This window comes from Prionailurus bengalensis, chromosome B4 (genome assembly GCF_016509475.1).
Source record: "Prionailurus bengalensis isolate Pbe53 chromosome B4, Fcat_Pben_1.1_paternal_pri, whole genome shotgun sequence".
Taxonomy (NCBI): Eukaryota; Metazoa; Chordata; class Mammalia; order Carnivora; family Felidae; genus Prionailurus; species Prionailurus bengalensis.
The window spans coordinates 78,067,553-78,087,394 of record NC_057358.1 but is presented as its reverse complement, the minus strand read 5'-3'; the positions used below and the strand labels follow the sequence as shown (position 1 = coordinate 78,087,394).

The 19,842-nt window shown below is 41.6% G+C and overlaps 1 protein-coding gene across 5 annotated transcripts in view; it reads right to left on the bottom strand.

Moving 5' to 3' along the window:
* The window catches only part of SCN8A (sodium voltage-gated channel alpha subunit 8), a 178,331-nt gene that overhangs the window by 46,950 nt on the left and 111,539 nt on the right, over window positions 1-19,842 (bottom strand). For all 5 annotated transcript variants that reach the window (XM_043563958.1, XM_043563960.1, XM_043563957.1 and 2 more), the window contains exons 12-13: window positions 15,427-15,789; window positions 1,243-1,375 (exon numbers count right to left, since the gene is read on the bottom strand). In XM_043563958.1, the coding sequence (XP_043419893.1) occupies window positions 1,243-1,375; window positions 15,427-15,789 (496 nt within the window). The remainder of the gene's footprint in view (window positions 1-1,242; window positions 1,376-15,426; window positions 15,790-19,842) is intronic.

Sequence of the window (19,842 nt, the reverse complement as noted above, 5' to 3'; positions counted from 1 at the left end):
CAATGAGAATTAAAGAAAACAGACATATATGAAGTGTGGAGGCAGCTGGTAATAGTTAATTCAATACTCTTTTTGGCTTGATACAGTCTCAAGATTAGTCCAGGTATAGTCTAACTCCTTGCTCACCTGTGAGAAGGGAAACACTCGAAGGGTTTTTCTTTCTGGGGGTTCTCCCTTTACCACAGACGCCCCTGCTGAACTCTTTTTCTCTGAGTAGAAGTGGTATTGGGCTTAAATGACTCAAAAAATAACTTGTTCCAAGGACACTAGGACAATTCTGACTCTCCTTACAAAAGGAGGGGCTCTGGGTATTGTGGGGTTAGCCTGGGGGTTTGAACTCTGAAGAACAGCAGTCTGAGGCTTCAAGAATATTCTGGATCTACAGTGGGACAGCTCAGCTAAAGCAACATGAATCAAGAGAAGAGGATTCATGCAGGATCAGTCAGAATCTTGTGAGAGAAAACCCAGTTATGGAGTTTACGTCTGACAAAAGAAAGGGGAGCCTAGAATACAGACCACAACCGGACAGATGGGACACCCGCTGGGGGGCTGTGGTGTAATGGAAAATCCTGACATTCCTCAGCGGGCCAGGCTGTGTCACGGAGGAGCCACCTAATACGAAGTTCAGGCACTGACAGCAACACTCCTGCAGATAGGCTATGATTCAACAGCGGCTGCTCTTTTCCTGTGGCACAGAGCGCCGGAATAAGAGGGGTTTCAGCTTACCTATTCACACATCAAATATATTTATGGGTATGTGGGGGTGTTTGATGAGAGGCAGAATTAGGTGCAATCAAAATGCACAGTACATTAGTCCTTCAGGGAAAAGGAAAAGGGTTGTAGGGTGCTAAAAAGGAAAAGAGGAAGGTATGTTTTGGGGTAGAGGGCAGGAGGGGGGTTCCATTATTTCGTATCTTCACACTTCAGTCTATATCCTTCGTGCCTCATATCACCCTGCTGGCCCCTTGTGACAATTACAGTCTTCTTGAGATCTGCTAGCTCACTCTTAAATGTCATTGCTTCATACTTCTTATCTATCTGTATACAATGCTGGCAGCAGCTTTGAAGTCCTTATTTGATTCTCTGCATGCAGACATGGGATGCTGGTTTCTATAACAAGTAGACTATTCCTAAAGTTCAGAGTCAATTTTTGCAAAAGTCAGGCCAAGGGACAGGGATTATATTTATCGTGCACAGGACGTATTTTTATTGGTGGTCTGGGCTGACATCAAGGGCACATACCTTCTACTAGTGTATTTGTAACAACACTCAATATACTGTTGATTCTGTCCTTCCGTCCATAGGAGGCCAGTTGGTCCATGGAAACTAAGAGAGATCCAGGGCCTTTCTTCTTAATTTCCACCTCAGTTGTAGCCTGAAAACAAGAGTAAATCAGGTGAGTAAAGTCTTATAAAGGTTAAAGCTGGGTCATACTGGACAAATTGTCCAGAGTGTGAGCACAAACATATGCTCTTTGTAACATCTTTTTACTTTGATCCTACAATCCTATTAACCTCAAGAAGTAGAGTGAAACATGACCACGGATCATCCTTAGCGCTACAGATGAGATGACCAGGTTAAGTTTGTACAAACCTACAGTTAACCAAAGAATCTGGCTGGGACCCAAACGCCTCGTCTGGTCAACTCCATGCACCCGGTGCAAAGACCACATCTTCCGGGGCAATGACATCAGAAGAAGAACCTGAGTTTTCCCATCTCAGTCTCATATCCACAGCATTTGGCTAGAATTTGACCACACGATAAAATAAGTCGAATTCACCTCTATTCGACATTTCATTAAAGGGCCAAGTCCCTGATCACACTGAATGCTATAGATGTTGCTTCCTTCATGGGCAGGGGCACCATCACTCTCTCAAACTGTCACTTCTAAATGTCAAACCTGGGCCTAACTGAATGTTAGCAAGTTGAAGTTCTACCCCAAATCTCCCCCAAGCCCTGGTAAAGAAATATGGTAAGGGTTTTGCTATTTTATTAAAAATTTTTTTTAATGTTTATTTATTTCTGAGAGAGAGAGAGAGAGAGAGAGAGAGAGAGAGAGAGAGAGAGAAACACAAGTGAGGGAGGGGCAGAGAAAGGGAGACACAGAATCCGAAGCAGGCTTCAGGCTCTGGGCTGTCAGGAGAGCCTGACACAGGGCTCTAACCCACGAACTGTAAGATTACGACCTGAGCTAAAGTTAGACACTTAATCAACTGAGCCACCCAGGCATCCCTCACTATTTTAACTAAATATATAGTGCTACATATGTTTATCTTGCCCTTGTTACAGTCTACTTTGTAAGTTAACCTGCAATGTTCAAATTGCCAAACAAAAAGGGCAGGAAACACCATCAGCGTGTCATACAAACTGTTTTTTACAAGTTCCATTGTGGGGAATGCTGGTAGGGGAGATTATAGCACAGTGTTTCTTAATGTCCCTTGCCCGTGCTCTCTGTGCCAACCTGCATATGCTACATTAGGTCAGGCTCAATGCAATGGATTAAAAGCTAGCTTTCAAGTAACCATGCCGTCCACTACAACACATCATCCAGGTAATGTTGGCTGTCCCTTCCACTGTGAAGGCAAGAAGACAGACACTCACCATTTCTCAGAGGACAGGGAGGATACATGTTTATATGAAGCTAGAAAAGTCAGTCTGATCAGTACCAGAATGACACTAGCTGTTTCGAAAAGAAAATAATTGTCTCTGGAGAGCTACATCCGAAAGGCTTTCTGTCCTTAGGTATGTTTCGATTTTAAGAACTGTACAGAAGAAAGTATCTGGCACATCATAATTTATCTTATTACAGCGTTTCATCAAGCTGTTTCACGGATTCAGACATTTGGTTTACCACTGGGTTTTGTTCTGTTCGTCTGACAGAGCTACAGAAGAAATGGAAAAGAAAAAGAACTGATTTCCTTGGGAATCCCTGGCTGTGTTACTATACAAACAACTGCGAATGTAACAACGACGTGTTGACCATTACTGTCAGGTCATAATAAGATACATTTCTCTGGTGAGCCCCTTTCTGCTCCAATTCCCAGCCTGATACTCATGACACCTAATAAATCCGATTAGACGCCTACATTTTAAAAATGACAATCGTCTAAAAATGAACACAGAAAGGCCCCATACGGTGGGTATTCTTGTTTCTGGCATTTATTCATTCTAAATTTTTACTGAGCTGCTCTCTGTGGATCTACAGTACATGGTAGGTAATATTCATAATGCTGACTCTTAAGGTACTGTAAGATCTACTGGACTGGCTGATTCATCAAGGAAGGATGAAACTGCATTTCAAAATTGCTTTGGTTCTCCTCTTGCACTGTTGGTAGGAATGCACACTGGTGCAGCCGCTCTGGAAAACAGTGTGGAGGCTCCTCAAAACATTAAAAATAGATCTACCCTATGACCCAGCAATAGCACTGCTAGGAATCTACCCAAGGGATACAGGAGTGCTGATGCATAGGGGCACTTGTACCCCAATGTGTATAGCAGCACTGTCAACAATAGCCAAATTGTGGAAAGAGCCTAAATGTCCATCAACTGATGGATGGATAAAGAAATTGTGGTTTACATACACAATGGAATACTATGTGGCAATGAGAAAGAATGAAATATGGCCCTTTGTAGCAACGTGGACGGAACTGGAGAGTGTGATGCTAAGTGAAATAAGCCATACAGAGAAAGACAGATACCATATGTTTTCACTCTTATGTGGATCCTGAGAAACTTAACAGGAACCCATGGGGGAGGGGAAGGGGGAAAAAAAAAAAAAGAGAGGTTAGAGAGGGAGAGAGCCAAAGCATAAGAGACTCTTAAAAACTGAGAACAAACTGAGGGCTGATGGGGGGTGGGAGGGAGGGGAGGGTGGGTGATGGGTATTGAAGAGGGCATCTTTTGGGATGAGCATTGGGTGTTGTATGGAAACCAATTTGACAATAAATTTCATATATTTAAAAAAAATTGCTTTGGTTCTAAGTATATCTTACTGTTTTCTGGACTTGCTGGATATAACAAGAGATAAATTCTTTTTTTTTTTTTAATTTTTTTTTCAACGTTTATTTATTTTTGGGACAGAGAGAGACAGAGCATGAACGGGGGAGGGGCAGAGAGAGAGGGAGACACAGAATCGGAAACAGGCTCCAGGCTCCGAGCCATCAGCCCAGAGCCTGACGCGGGGCTCGAACTCACGGACCGCGAGATCATGACCTGGCTGAAGTCTGACGTTTAACCGACTGCGCCACCCAGGCGCCCCAAGAGATAAATTCTTGAGACTTTAGTAACATTAACCTTAAACAAAGTTAATAAAAATGCTGTCTAAAGGAACTAGTCAAATCATTAGATTATTATTTAGTGGTATCTATTTGAAAGCTAAAATAATTTTTAGCTTGGATTAAAAACTCCACATAAAGAGAAGTTTATCCCCAAACTTAGTATTAAGATGGAACAATGATTATTTATATCTTTCTACGTAAAATGAAAATAAACTGTAACAGGGATATGTGGTGACAACCTCTATAACAACATTAAAATTCGTTCCATACTAAGGCATGTTATAGAACATATCTTAAGTTTCAAAAAAGAAATAAAGAAGACACCAAGAAAAGGAAGTTTCAAAGATCATACTTAGGGAACCTTACAGGGTAAAAAGAGAATTCATTATGTCACCTTTTTACACAGGCCACAGCATCTACCACAGATCCAAGGAACTGGTTCCACTGAAAAGTCTTGTGGTAACAGTAAGACATCCAGAAAAATCCCCTGAGGTTTATAAAACAACAGACTTCTAAAAGTCCACAGATCAAAGCTAAAATCACAAAGGAAATTAGAAAATACTTTGATGATAATGAAAATAATCCATTAAGATTTATGGGATGCAGCTAACACCATGGTTTGAGAAAATTTTACAGCACTAACTGCTATAAAAGATGTAAAATCAGGGGCGCCAGGGTGGCGCAGTCGGTTAAGCGTCCGGCTTCAGCCAGGTCACGATCTCGCGGTCCGTGAGTTCGAGCCCCGCGTCGGGCTCTGGGCTGATGGCTCAGAGCCTGGAGCCTGTTTCCGATTCTGTGTCTCCCTCTCTCTCTGCCCCTCCCCCGTTCATGCTCTGTCTCTCTCTGTCCCAAAAATAAATAAATGTTGAAAAAAAAAATATGTAAAATCAATGCTCTAAATTTCCACCTTAAGAAATAAGAAAAAGATCAAATTAAACTGTAGGTAAGTAGAGGAGAGAATATAATAAAAGTAAGAGTGGAGATTAATGAATTAGTAAATGGACAAACAATAGACGATTACAAAGGGCAAATGTTTTTTAAAAATAGATTAATAGAATTGATAATTCTCTAGCAAGACTGATGAAGAAAAAAAGATAGAAAACACAAATTATCATTTTCAGGAATAGTAATGGGGACATTACTACAACTCCTACAGGCATTATTGGGATAATAAGAATATATCGTAATTTTAAGTTGAACCATCGTAAGAAAGGAGGCTTCTGTACAATATTTATAGTAGTCAGAGTATAATAAGATAGAGTATCATAATAAATACACCCAAAAATTTAAGTGGGCTAACCTAACAAAAAAAAAAAAAAAGAAAGAAAGAAAAGGAAGAATAATTGCCAACAACTTCAAGTCATATCACCTTGGATAAAACGAACAAACTTATCAAAATACAACTTATCAAAACTGATAGAAGAAGCAACAGAAAATCTAAATAGCCCACATTAGAAATTGTTAATAAAAAAAGCCTTACAATAAAGAGAACTCTAGTCCAGATATCTCTACAAGTGAATTCTATCAAACATTTACAGAAGAAATAATACCAATACTAATACCAATTCTTTCAGAAAATAGAGAGGGGAATACTTCTCAACCTGTTTTATAAGGTTAACATAACCCTGATATTAAACCTAACAAAAAACATTACAACAAAAGAAAATCAGAGACCAATATTCCTCATGAACGGTGATGTGAAATCCTTAACAAAACTTGAGAAAATAGAACCCGTCAATATATACAAAGATAATACATCATGACCAACAGGATTTATCCCAGGAAAGCTAGTTTCACGTTAGAAAAAAAAAAGTCAATGTCATTCATCACTTTAGCAGAATAAAAGAGAAAAAAATATCTGATTATCTCAAATGCAGTAAAAGAACATTTGATAAAATTCAACACCTCTGCATAATAAAATTTCTTAGCAAGCCACAAATAGAACATGGCAGTTCCAATCTGATAAAGAACATCTATGAAAACCTATAGCCAACATTATAATTCTTGCTGAAACATTAAATCTTTTCCCACGAATAATGGAAACAAGGAAGAATATAATATCTGCTTTCATCATCTCTATGCATTTTGTATCTGAAGTCCTAGCTACTGCAATAAAGCAAGAAAAATAAATAAAAAGCATAAAGGTTGCAGTTGCTGTTAGTCACAGAAAATATTATTGTGCATGTAAAATCCGTATGAAATTTGCAACAAAAAGACCTCATAGAACTGAGATGTTAATTTATAAGGTCATAGCATTCAAAAACTAACTGTATTTCTATGTTCCGACAACAAATACCTGAAAATAAAAAGATTTTAAATTATACCTTTTACAACAGTATCAAATACTACAAATACCAAGGAATAATTCTAATGGAAGATGGGTAAGACCTCCACTACAAATTATACAACTTTGCTGAGAGAAACTTGAGAAGACTTTAATAAACGAGAATAAAACCACATTCACATATTGAAAGATTCAATATAATTAAGATGCCCATTATTCCCAAATTGACCTACAGATTCAGTGCAGTCACTATAAAAATTCTAGGCTCTTCTGAAGAAACTGACCAAAAAAAAAAAAAAAGACTCTAAAATATATAAAGACAAGTGAAGAATCTAGCAAAACAGCAAAATAATAGCAAGAAATAGCAAAATAATCTTTTTAAAAAGATCTGAAAAGCAAATTAATCTCTTAAGAGATTGTTTCATGATCTTTAAAATATTTTTTGTTTGGAAGGCTTATGCTATCTCATTTCAAGACTATAAAGTTATAGTAATTAGACAAGCGTAGTATTGTTATAAGCATAAACAAATAGATCAAGGGAACGGAATAGAATCCAGAAACAGACCCAAACATGTACATCAGTTGATTTTTGACCAAGATGCCAAGTCAGTTCAGTGAAGGAAGGAAAGTCTTTTTTTTTTGTATTAATACATTTTCTTTTTTTTTTTTTCTTTTTTTTTTTTTTTCTTCAACGTTTATTTATTTTTGGGACAGAGAGAGACAGAGCATGAACGGGGGAGGGGCAGAGAGAGAGGGAGACACAGAATCGGAAACAGGCTCCAGGCTCTGAGCCATCAGCCCAGAGCCCGATGCGGGGCTCGAACTCACGGACCGCGAGATCGTGACCTGGCTGAAGTTGGACGCCTAACCAACTGCGCCACCCAGGCGCCCCAGACATTTTCTTAATGTTTTACTTTTTGAGAGAGAGAGAAGAAAGGGAGAGAGAGTATGCACACACACAGAGGAAGAGCAGAGAGTGGGTGTCAAAGGATCCAAAGTGGGCTGTGTGCTGACAGCAGAGAGCCCGATGAGGGGCTCGAACTCACGAGCCATGAGATCATGACCTGAGCTGAAGTTGGACGCTTAATGAACCGAGCCACCCAGGCGCCCCAAAAAGTCTTTTTAACAAACAGTACTGAAAAACTAGATATTCATCCAAGTCAACTCCTTCTAATTTCATACACAAAAATTAACTTGAGCTGAATCAGAGACCTGAATGTAAAACCCAGAACTGTGAAATTTAGAGAAGAAAATAACTTCACAATTTGGGGTAATGGCAAATTTTCCTAGAAGAAAAAAAAAACCTGATACATTGGATGTCATCAAAATTAAAAGGTTATGTATCTGATAAAGGACTTGTATCCATAACATATAAAAAAATCAAAATGGGCAAAAGATTTAAATAAGCAACTTAATGAAAGACCTATGAGAAGCCAGTAAATACATGAAAAGATGCACATCATCATTAATCAGGGAAATGCAAATTAAAAGCATAGTAAGACAACAATTTATGCCTACTCAAATGCTAAAACAAAGACTAATATCACCAAATGTTGGCTAGGATGGGGGGCAATTGGAACTCTAATACGCTGTTGGTAGGACTATTAAAAACAAATAGTGTAACTGTTTTGGAGAGCTGTTTGGCAGTTTCTCGCAAAGCTGGACATACATTTACCATACGACCTAGGAATTTCATTCTGAGGTAGTTATCCAATATAAATGAAAACATTTATCTGCCAAAAGAGTTGCACAAGAATGCTTTCAGCAAGCTTCTTCATACTACTGAAAACTGGAAACGTGAATGTCCATCAACGGGAACATGGACTAACAATTTGGAGTGTACTTATACAATGAAGGACCCAATCAATCAATACTCATCAATAACAAGAAATGAACTACTGATACCCAACATGGATGTATCTCAAAAAAACATCTTGTTGAGTGAAAGAAGCCAAATAAAAAAAGACATACTGCACGAGTCCTCGAAAATGAAAGCAAACTAATCTATGTTGATACATGTCGGAAGAGGCTGCTCGGAGAGGTGAGGGGATCGAGTAGGAAAATGTACTTTTCTGGGAGAGTCTTGTGGTACAAAGGGGCTTAGGGGACAATTCTCAGCTGGCCAGACAGCTTCTGCTCCACCACCTTTGTTCCCACACCTTTGGTAACTCTTGGGTGGGGGTTACCCAGTGTACTATTGCGATATTTATTGTGCAGTAGAATTCCCTTGAGAAAGAATACGAAAGAGTGTGTAAATGCGTAGAAAATGTTATTTGTATTATGGAAATAAAGGAAGATCAACCAAGTGAGAAAAGCAAAGGCTATTTATTCGGAGCTTAAGATGGGGAGTCAGCCACCATCACATGCGTTTCGCCAGAGGTGCAAAGGCAGGCAGGGGAGTGGGAAAGCTTTCGCGAGGAAAAAAGGGAAGGCTTCAGGTGTGCCTGGACTTCAAGGCTGTTGGCATGAGGGCGCTGCAGCTGGGCTAACTAGAAGCAAGGCATCTTAGGTGACTGATTAGGGGTGCATATTTGGCTTTCTCGGGTGGGTCCGAAGGTGAACACAGAAACAAAAATTAGGGAACTCATCAGTTATTAATCAAGCCCTGACCACCTGGGTATCATACCTTCCTGGATTGTCACAAGAGATAGCAGACTGGCTTCCTTACTAGTGTGACTTACGGCAGGCTGGCTGCCTGGGTTGTTTACCAGAGATAAGGGTGCTGGTTTCTCGGGCACGTTGTGGGTGAAAGTCCTATTTTATATATGGCCTGGTCATCGTCAGAACACGCAGTCTCTCTGTATTCATCAGATGTGACTGATTAATGGAGAGAGAGGGAGCAAACATGTGTTCATCACTGTTAGCTGCCTGAGATGATACAAACTAAAACTACTTATGAAGAACATTACTTCAAAGTGCTAAGCACTAACTGGGGGCTAAGACAGTATCCAGAGAAAAATAAATCTGTAGTAAGTAAGCCAGGGTACACAGGAATCCAAGATGGATGGGTAGTTCCTGAAATCCCTCCTCCCCGGGTGAGGTTTTGAAAGCTGGGACTGAAAGTCTGGGCTGTTGTTTCTCTTTTCAACTTTTACAACATTGAGATAAAATGCACATTACAATTAAATTCGCCATTTTAATGGTTTCAAAGTGTGCAATTCAGTGGCTTTTAGTTTATTTACAGTATATTCCAGAACATTTCCATCATACCAAAGAAAAACACAGTACCTGTTTGCAGCCAATCCCCCTATTTTCTGTCTCTATAGATCTATCTCTTCTAGACATTTCATATAAATGGAACCATGTGGGGGCACCTGGGTGGCTCAGTTGGTTAAGCGTCTGACTTTGGCTCAGGTCATGATCTTGCAGTTTGTGGGTTCAAGCCCCGCATGGGGCTCTGCGCTGACAGCTCAGAGCCTGGAGCCTGCTTCCCATTCTGTGTCCCTCTCTCTGCCCCTCCCCTGCTCATGCTCTCTCAGTCTCTCTCAAAAATAAATAAAAACATTACAAAAAAAAACTGAAATGGAACCATATACAGTAATATGTGGCCTTTTGTGTCTGGCTTCTTTCACTGAGCATAACGTTTTGAAGGTTCATTCGTGCTGTGGCATGTATCTATACCTCGTTCCCTTTTATGGCTGAATAATATTCCATAATAGGGACATGCCACATTTTATTTATCCATCCCTCAGTTGACGGGCACTTGGGTTGCTTCCACTTTTTGGCTATTATGAATAATGGTTTTATGAATATTCATGTACAAGGTTTTGTGTGAACACCTGTTTTCAGTTTTACCTAGGATCATATGGTAACTCTATGTTTAATTTTTTTGAGAATCCGCCACTGTTTTCCAAAGCAGTCGCACCATTTTACATTCCCATCAGCACTGTTGGCTATTGTTTCTTGTGCCAGATTCTAGCCAACTGAAGGCTCTCCCATGTACAGCAGCTTCAGAGTAACCCTTCCTCCAGAATCTCCTTGGGATAGTGGGGGGGTGGGGGGTGGGGAAGGTATAGCTCAGTGGCAGAGCATTTGCAGAATCTCCTTGGGATTCTGTCAGGGATGGCTCTGCTCTTGGCTTAGCTACTCAATTCTTATCACTTGGGAGGTAGGGAGAGGGCTTCCTCCTTCAACCACACTGAGACCCGAGGACCAGAGGAGAGATCACATACTCTTTCCTTCCCCTTCCCTATCTCCTCAGGTCATTTTTTATTCCTGTAAGTGGAGGTGTTTATTTCTTTTGTTTGTTTGTTTGGTCTCACTTTGTTGGGGAGGAAAAGAGGAGAATTCACAACGTTTTAAAGTCAGGAGCTTCTGCCTTTTTAGAACTCAGCCTCTAAGGAGGTTTCATGTAAAACTATCAGTAACAGAGGAAGCAACAGAGAGCCTCAATTACATTCTTTGAAAGTGAAACTCAGTGCAAATTTGTTCCATTTCTCTCAACCCAAATGCAACGTTTATTACGACAGTTAGCCACTGACTTCCAACCTCCTCAACTGTAGCTGTACTTCTCAAAGAGATATCCTATAACACCTGCAGATGGCAGATTTTGCCCACATTTCTACGATCTGCCCAAGGAAGCACAACCAAATCGCCTTCCCATGGAAATACATGAATGGAAATTTATCAGGTGGTTACCTTTTTCTTGGAACTAAAATTTAGAGCGCTTTATTTTTTTAATGTTTATTTTGAGAGAAAGAGCAAGGGCGCGAGCAGGGGAAGGACAGAGAGAGGGAGAGAGAGAGAATCCCAAGCAGGCCCCACGCCATCAGCTTAACCGACTGAGCCACCCAGGCACCCCTGTAGTAATCTGCTTTAAAATAGTTGTACAATAATTTCTTCCTCTCAGGCAAAGGATCTTTAAGGTATTCCTTAGAAGGAATACAACCCTCTCCAAGTCAAGCAATTCAGTAGAAATCCTAACGTCCACGTCTCAGGACTAAAAAGGCCAAAAGAGCGTAGGGAAAGAAATGGAAACTGGCTTCTGAACACCAAGAATGGACCAAATAATATGCTTCACATTTTATAAATGTTATTGCATGTAATCTTTACGATTGCCCTTTAGCAAAGGTCCTTTTATCTCTTTTTCACAGATAAGGAAATGGGCTTAGAGAGGTTATGTTAATTTCCCAGGATCACATCAGTAAATAAACTGAAGGACTCAGGCTTTAGAGCTGGTGCAGCGCACTGGTTACTGGCCAGTGCTCCGGAGCCAGACTGCCTGCACTCAAGCCCTCATTCTGTCTGCCGCTTACTGTGTGATCTTGGACAAGCCACTTTATTTCTCTAAGCCTTGGTTACCTCCTCAGTGAAATGCAGACAACAGTAGTGTCTATCAGCTGTGGGCGTTAAATGAGATAATACTTATATATTTGTAAGCTAATACAACAGGGTTTCTGAGTTACGTCTGATTTTTGGATTGTCAGCAGCACCTGCTTTCTCTCTGAGTGGTGAGATTCCCACCTACTTTTCCAGCTTAGAGATGAAGGCATGGGAAAAGTCCCCTCATCCTCTGCTTCAGCAGAAAGCAAAAGTGAAAACTCCCAAACCATTGAAATTTTGGGCCTCAGTGGCTCCTGCAATGCTCCACAAAGCATGAGCACACATTGGGAAGCACTCTTGTGGTTCAGGCGCAGGCAAATCAATCCATGGCTGGAGTCACATCCCAAACGTGATTCTCCCCCCCCCCCCCCCCCCCCCGCCCCCCCCGCCACCACATAAAACATCTTAGTTTATTAATCCTCTCATGAAAAATCCGCACAATCACCAGACAGTCACTGCAGAATCTTTACTCCTTGACAGTAAGAATTGCTACATCTTAGCCTAAGGAGGTATTTGTTGCTCATGTGGCCTGGGCTGCATACAACATAGTAACATATTGCATTCCTCTAAGATAAATGATAAATGTTTTTTTTTTTTCCCCACTTCCCAAAGGAGCTAATCTTTAAGTGGCCAGGAAGGTCTCATTGACATCAGGAAGACCTTGGTTCAAGCTCCACTGCCACGAGTCACTAAGGCTTTGAACCTCATCTGTTTAATAGGATAAAGCCACCTACCAAATAGGATGGTTATAAGAATTAAATGAGATCGTGCATATATTTAAGTGCTTAGCATACTATAGCAAGAACCCATATGGTAGCTATAATTATTATGTCATTGTAGAAAGCCGTAAAGAACACAAAAGAGTAAGGGAAAAAAAAGCCACCGATAATTTCCCCTCCTAAAGGCAACTACAGTTAACTTCTGATTAGTCATCCTCTTTCTGTGTATAGTTTGTCTTTCTATAGATCTGATATCATACCACACGCGGTCTATGCAGTCTGGGTTTGTTTTATTGTGTCTTTTTGGCCTATTATTATAACTTACACATATCCCCACGCCATCAACAGCTGAGAAGCACTTCTTTATGGCTTCTAACAATACAGCTTTTCCTGGTTATGAAGCCTTTGGGAATGAAATAGTCGTGCCTATCTTCTCTTCCTGCCTCTTTGGGATCTGCCCTCCTGGCCTTGGGAATCCTCAAATCTGTCACCATCATCGCTTGGGACCACAGCAAAGAATCTCCTAAGGGCCTACAGGGGGTGGAGTGTGCAGGCCCCCCAAAACTCCAAAGGCAGCACTCTGTGGAGGCCACAACGTAAGGCAGTGCACAGAGCCTTGCTTCCACAGACATCTGCTCAACTGCCTCTCAAGTTTTTTTCCCACACAGTCTAACAGAAGCTGCCAGAAAACCAAAAACAAAACCCCCAAATCTGCTCATGTGCCTTTAGCTTGAAGTTCAATCTCCTCCTTCCTGGATACCTTTTCTATACCTTCTTTTCAACAAAAAAGCAAGATGTATGATTTGGCTTAAATATTAAAAAAAAAAAAAAAGCCAGGATATCAGAAATAAATTTGGTTTTTAACATTTGAGTTGCCAGAACTGTACTGTCCATGCTGACACAACCCTTGTTATCTGTTGACACATTACCTTGTTTTTTTCAGATAATGTAACTGTCTAATAACAGACCGTAAATATTTACTTCTAGATATAGAATTAGGGACAATCAAAAATTACATTTAAAGTAAAGATAATCACGTCTATAATATTTATTTTGGCCAACTACCTGGTTTTGGGGGAATTTTGGAACCACTGTTTGTTATTATTATTGTTCCTGCCATAGTTGATGTTAAATAAAGAGTTTTCTTGAAGAAAAATGGCCATGTGGCTATACAGAGAAGACACTAAAATGAACTGAGAAATGGAAGATTGAGTTTTCCCTAAGACTCTGGCTCTATCAATAATGAGCTATGTGACCTTAAGGAGCCCAAATTCTCTGAAACTACCCCCCGTCTAATGAGCTCCACTTTGCCAGCCTTATAGAATTTTTATTCAGAGCAAATTAAATAATGAATGTAAAAGTAACTTGTCACTTCTAAAGAGCTATACAAACGTGTGTGTGTGTGTGTGTGTGTGTGTGTAGCATGGGCAGTTATTTTACTATGAAATGAAAAGGCAGGAGAGAAAAGACAGTGTCAAACACATCCTAACTGCTTTCTGAATTTTTATCTGTATGGTCAACAGGCATCCAGAAACGTTAAAAACAGATCACTGTGGATAATTCCACTTTGTCCACTTTTCCTCCACACATGCATCATGCTAATTAAAGGACCGGCTGTCTCCGTGCTGTGTTAGAGGAGACGGAAGTGTTAGGACAAGACGGACTGGCATGCCATCTCAAGGAGTCTATGCCAGCTAAGGAAGGACTGAGGGAGGTTAAGGAGTTAGAGGTACAGAGGATTAGGATCGCTGAGGTTATAAGAATTTAAAACTAGAAAGAAGGTATAAACAGCTTAGAATTTAAAGGAATGTTAGGAGATGGCTTTTCCCAAAGAGGGGAGCCATTATCCAAACCCCTCGACAAGTGATTTTCTGAAGCTATTATATGCAGCTCCTCCAGAGCCTGACATTTGATTACATTTAAAATTCATCTTTTGCTTCCCTTTTTCTTCCTCCCCCATGCACCATGTGTTCTTGCCCCAACCTCCCACTTTACCCCTCCTTTGATTTCTTTCCATTTCAAATGCTTTTGAATGTCTAGCTCCAGTTCTGCACTGGCTTCCCTAACCTCTCCTTGCCTGGTTCTCCCCGGTGCGAACCTCCTGCCGACAGCATCGTGTATGCACATTCCTCTTTGGAAAAATCACACCTCATTCTTACAGAGGAGACTTGGAAAATTATTCTGAACTATATTGCTGTTTTGTTTTGTTTTGTTTTGTTTTGTTTTGTTTTGTTTTGTTTTGTTAACAGAAAGATAAAAGCTTTAAATTCCAGGCTGTTTCCCTATAAGGAGAGGACATGGGAGGGAGAGAAGCGATGGTAGTTCCAAACCGGCTCAGACTTGGTCATTGGTGGTGGCAGGATGCCATTCTCATTCCATCCGGGCAGGATCCGCTGGCCAGAGGCATTCAGTCAAAGCAGGTGGGGGGGTGGGGGCGGGGGAAGGAATACAGGTAGGCTGACAGAGACTTGCAAAGATGGAGAGAAAGAGAAAGAGGTAAAGTAAAGCCAAGAGGGGATGGGGAAGGGCAGTAGTCCGAAACAAGGAGGGAGGGGATGGGTTGGGTGGGGGGAAACAGAGCAGGGAATAAAGTAAAAGGGAGAAGGAGGGGCGGAAGAGAACAACAGAAACAAAGCAGGTGGGAGAAGACAGAAACGGTGGGGGGTAGTGGGGGCAGGAGTCGAGAGAGTGGGGACAGCGCGTGGGAGCGAGCGGCCGGACCGGAGAGAAGAGAGGAGGGCGCGGGAAAGACTGCCATGCCTAGCCTCGGTCTATGTGTTTACTTCCTTACACTGTCATCGGTAGCTGCCTTATCTATTTTCACCTCTGGCAGGAGCCGCCCGCCGATGTGGGAGCCGGGGCCGCCGATGAGGGACACCACGCCGTTGCAGTCGACCGTGCTGTTGCGCTTGACGCTGCGCCGCAGGCTGGGGAAGATGCGCGACGAGCGGCTGCCCTGGCTGTAGCCGCTGTAGCCGCTGTAGCTGCTGCGGCGCTCGCGGGCCCGGATCGGGATGAAGAGCGAGTCCCGGCGGCCCTCGCTCTCCTCCACCGTGCTGTGCTCGTCGTCCGCGAACTCGTTCTCCGAGCCCGGGTCGCGGAACCGCCCGGGCCCTCGGAAGCTGAAGATGCTGCTTTTGCTGTTGTGGCGGGAGAGGAACGGCGAGCCCGGGATGCTGAGCAGTGACTGCAGGGGCGGGGAGAGAGAGACACACACAAGAGACGGCGTGAGACGGAAGGCTGACCCCGTACAGGCCCAGCAAGGGCGCTTTGCCTCCCCCTCCCGGGCCTACCCTTGCATTCCTGGTATGAGAACACACGTGTTTCCAGAGAGCACTTCTGGAGGTTGCGTTTATACCACTGTCCACATCCATAATCACTCACTTCTTGCCCCATACCCTTGAGATGCATCTGGCTTTGATCAGGTAGCCATACACAAATTCTACTCCTGTTTGCCCATGCATTACAACGATGCTTTTACCCCGTGCTCTGTGTAGCTAACCATGGGGAAAGACATCGGTGTGTCTATTTCGCAGTACTATGAGCTCACCTGAAGTGTGCCTTTACTCAAGTTAGACTCCAAGCCACACGTGGCAAAAAGGAGAGAATTTAAAAGTGCTCTATCATTATTAAAAGTGCTATTCTCTCAATGAGTACATGCCCCGGAGATAAGTAGTATGCCAACAATAGTCTTGAAGTAGCTTTTGTTCAGTTGAATATTATGTATGTTTCCTTCTACTCCATTTTAAACTTAAAAGTTTATTTACTTTGAGAGAGAGAAAGAGAGAGAGAGAGAGAATGTGAGCAGGGGAGGGGCAGAGAGAGAATCCCAAGCAGGCTCTGTGCTGGGGTGGGGGTGGGGGACTGGGGGGGGTTGGAGCTGGGGGGGGGGGAGGCAGGTGGGGATTGATTCCATCATCTTTAAAATCATGACCTGAGCCAAAATCAAGAGTCAGATGCTTAACTGACTGACCCACCTAGGGGCTCTCCTCTATTCCATTTTAAAGTCAACCTTTTTTTTTTTTATCACAAGTTTAAATATTTGTAAATTATATAATTCCCAGCGCTGACATTTTGAAATGAAACTTTATTTACCATTTACAAATTTTTCCTCATTTCTTTTTCTCCTTCATCTCATACTTCCCTTCCATATTCCCTAGAAAATTGTGTGCTAATGCATATTGTTATGCTTTAACACATTTTACTGATCACCTTTGAATACTTTTCTGCAACAAAAAATTATAAATAACTGTACTTAAAATTTCAAAATTTTCCTGTGATTCTGAGTCTCTAAGAATTTTTAAAAATTCTCCTGGATTGGGGCACCTGGGTGGCTCAGTACGTTAAACATCTGACTCTTGATTTCAGCTCAGGTCATGATCTCACAGTTGGTGAGTTCGAGCCCAGAGTCCAGCTCTGCTCTGGCAGCATGGAGCCTGCTTGGGATTCTTTCTCTCTTTCCCTCTCTCTCTCTCTCTTCCCCTCCCCTGCTAGCATATACTCTCTCTCTTGAAATAAACATAAAAAAATTCTCCTGGATTTTTTATTATAATTCTTATTAATAAAATTGATTGAGATATATAAATATAGGGCGCCTGGGTGGTTCAGCGGTTGAGCATCCAACTTCAGCTCAGGTCATGATCTCGCGGTCCATGGGTTTGAGTCCCATGTCGGGCTCTGTGCTGACAGCTCATAAATATACATTTTATAAGTAATTATTAAGCTTAAAATGGGTATTTTATTAAAATGTATCTCCTAATGAGTTTTTAAAATTGGTGTTTTGGGGGTTGAAATATTTGTATTATTTATTACTAGAATCAAACATGGCTCAACATCAACCCTCCCTTCCCTTTCTAGTATTAGATTTTAAGAGCTCAAAAACCTTATTCACACAAATAGTACCTGGGAACAGAAGAATTTTATTGTAGCAATGTCACTCAATTCTTTGAACTCCTTACAAATTATATGCCAAAATCACATAGTAAGCTATTAGCAAAATTTATCTTAATCAGCTGACAGTCAAATTAGGCAGTCTTTCAACTTTATTGGAAGCAAAGAACTATAAACCAACCAACTTGCCAAATTTGTTACCTAGTTGTTAGAAATATTCCATGTCTTGTTTTCTGAGGATACCAAAAAAGGCTTAAGTTTTTATTAATAATTATATGGGTTACTCTTACAGGGGTTATTCTTTTTCTTAAAGGAACCTTATCTAACCCAAAAGAAAAAGGTGGAATAATCAAAGTATCATTACTTTCAATATATCACTGCCAACATTAATTTTTCCAACATTAGTTTTTTAATAACATAATTTTATCTTATCACATGCCTTCAAGATATTTTCATCAAAACCTTAAAGCCACAGATTTAGCCTGTTTCATTTATAAAAATATCCACTGTATGATACAAGCCAGTCCTTACTGTCAAACCACTTGACCAACTCAAACTTTTTTTTAATTTGAAAATTATGACCTTATTTTTCCATTTTAAAATTAAAAAAATTTTTTTAAATGTTTATTCATTTATTTTTGAGAGAGCGAGCAGAGGAGGCGCAGAGAAAGAGGGAGACAGAATCCCAAGCAGGCTCCATGCCGTCAGCACAGAGCCCAATGCCGGGCTTGAACCCACAAACGTGAGATCATGATCTGAGCCGAAACCAAGAGCCAGACACTTAACTGACTAAGTTTCCTAGGCACCCCAGACCTTATTTTTCCTTTTAAATAAATGTAGTAATATATATCCCAGTGACATCCATCCAATTCCTGATTTTAAAATACCTCAACAGCCCTGAGTATAAGACAGATAAATTCAGAAAGCCTTACAATGGATTTAAATTTCCTTGGTTAAAGAAAACTTAAAGACCCAAATATTTTCCATTGTCTCTTTGTTTGGCATCCCCCCTGCCCCTCAATTTTTATACCTCAGGGCAATGTTCTACGCCAAAGGCAGTGCCTTCCTATTGTACATATGATTTTGTTCTAATGAAAAATGGTAAGGTGACAGACACAGAGACAACTGCCTTTGGAAGAGTCTATTAGTCACAGCTCCCACGAGAAGGGGGCATGCCACGCCATGCCATGCCATGCAGGGCCTGCAGGGGAGGTAGCAGGGTCAGTTAGGAGGCAGAAGAGCAAGGGAAAAGCATGGTTCAGAGACTGGATGGTGGTCTCCCTGGCAGGAACAGGTGAGGCAGAGCAGGCACATCTGAGAAGTCCAGGATTGGGCAGTTTGAATAATTTCAATAGGCTCTGGGCTACAGGACTGGTCCTAGCTGCCCAATGCCTGGCCCTTGGAGTGATTTAGGGCAGGGGCGACACTGGTGTGGTATATCTTGGCATGTGAGCTTTAGATAAAGTTGGGGATGAGGGTTTGGATTGATCCATTTGCATATGAAAGGTACACTCCCAGGCAAGTTGTTCAGTGTCCAGGAATTAAGTCTGCACTGGGAGAGGCAGTCTCTCCCCAGCTAAAATGTCAAAGCATCATAAAATACAGAAAATAAAAACCATAAGTACTACAGTAAGATCCCAAGATTGGATTGAGGGAGCGATGGGAAATATCTTTGAACTTCTACCCGCATGTTCAGTTCAGTGGAACACAGAACTCTGAGGTTCTGTGTTAGATGTTGACAGTGTCTTCGGCGTATGTATCTCCTTGTAAGGCTCACTAGAGAGAAATAAGGCCAGAACTCTTGGGCTCCTTTGTTAAATCCCATGATCACACTTAATTTCATCAATCCTCCCAGGTTTGACTCTAATTTACTTTTTCCATTTTATCTTTTACCCTTTCCCTTCACAGACCTTACCATTGAGCCACGCTGCTTCCAGGTCTTTATTTTCTATACCTCCAGCTGTGGAGATTCTCTCTACTGTCCATGGTCCAGCCCTTCACCTTCTTCCTCAACAAACTTCCTTCACCCTTCAACAGCATGGAGCCTCTCTTTCACAGTACTTGCACTCTACTTTTTGCTACAGTTCTTTGTATATATGCTTTTAGCTCTCTCTCTCTCTGTCTCTCTCTCTCTTTTTTTAATTTTTAGAGGGAGTGCGCATGCAAATGGGGGAAGGGCAGAGGGAGAGAGGGAGAGAACCTTAAGCAGGCTCCATGCTCAGCACGGAGCCCAATGCGGGGCTCAATCCCGCGACCCTGGGTTCACAACCTGAGCCAACATCAAGAGTCGGACACTCCACGGACTGGGCCACCCAGGCGCCCCTAGCTCTTCTTTTTGACGAACTACAAG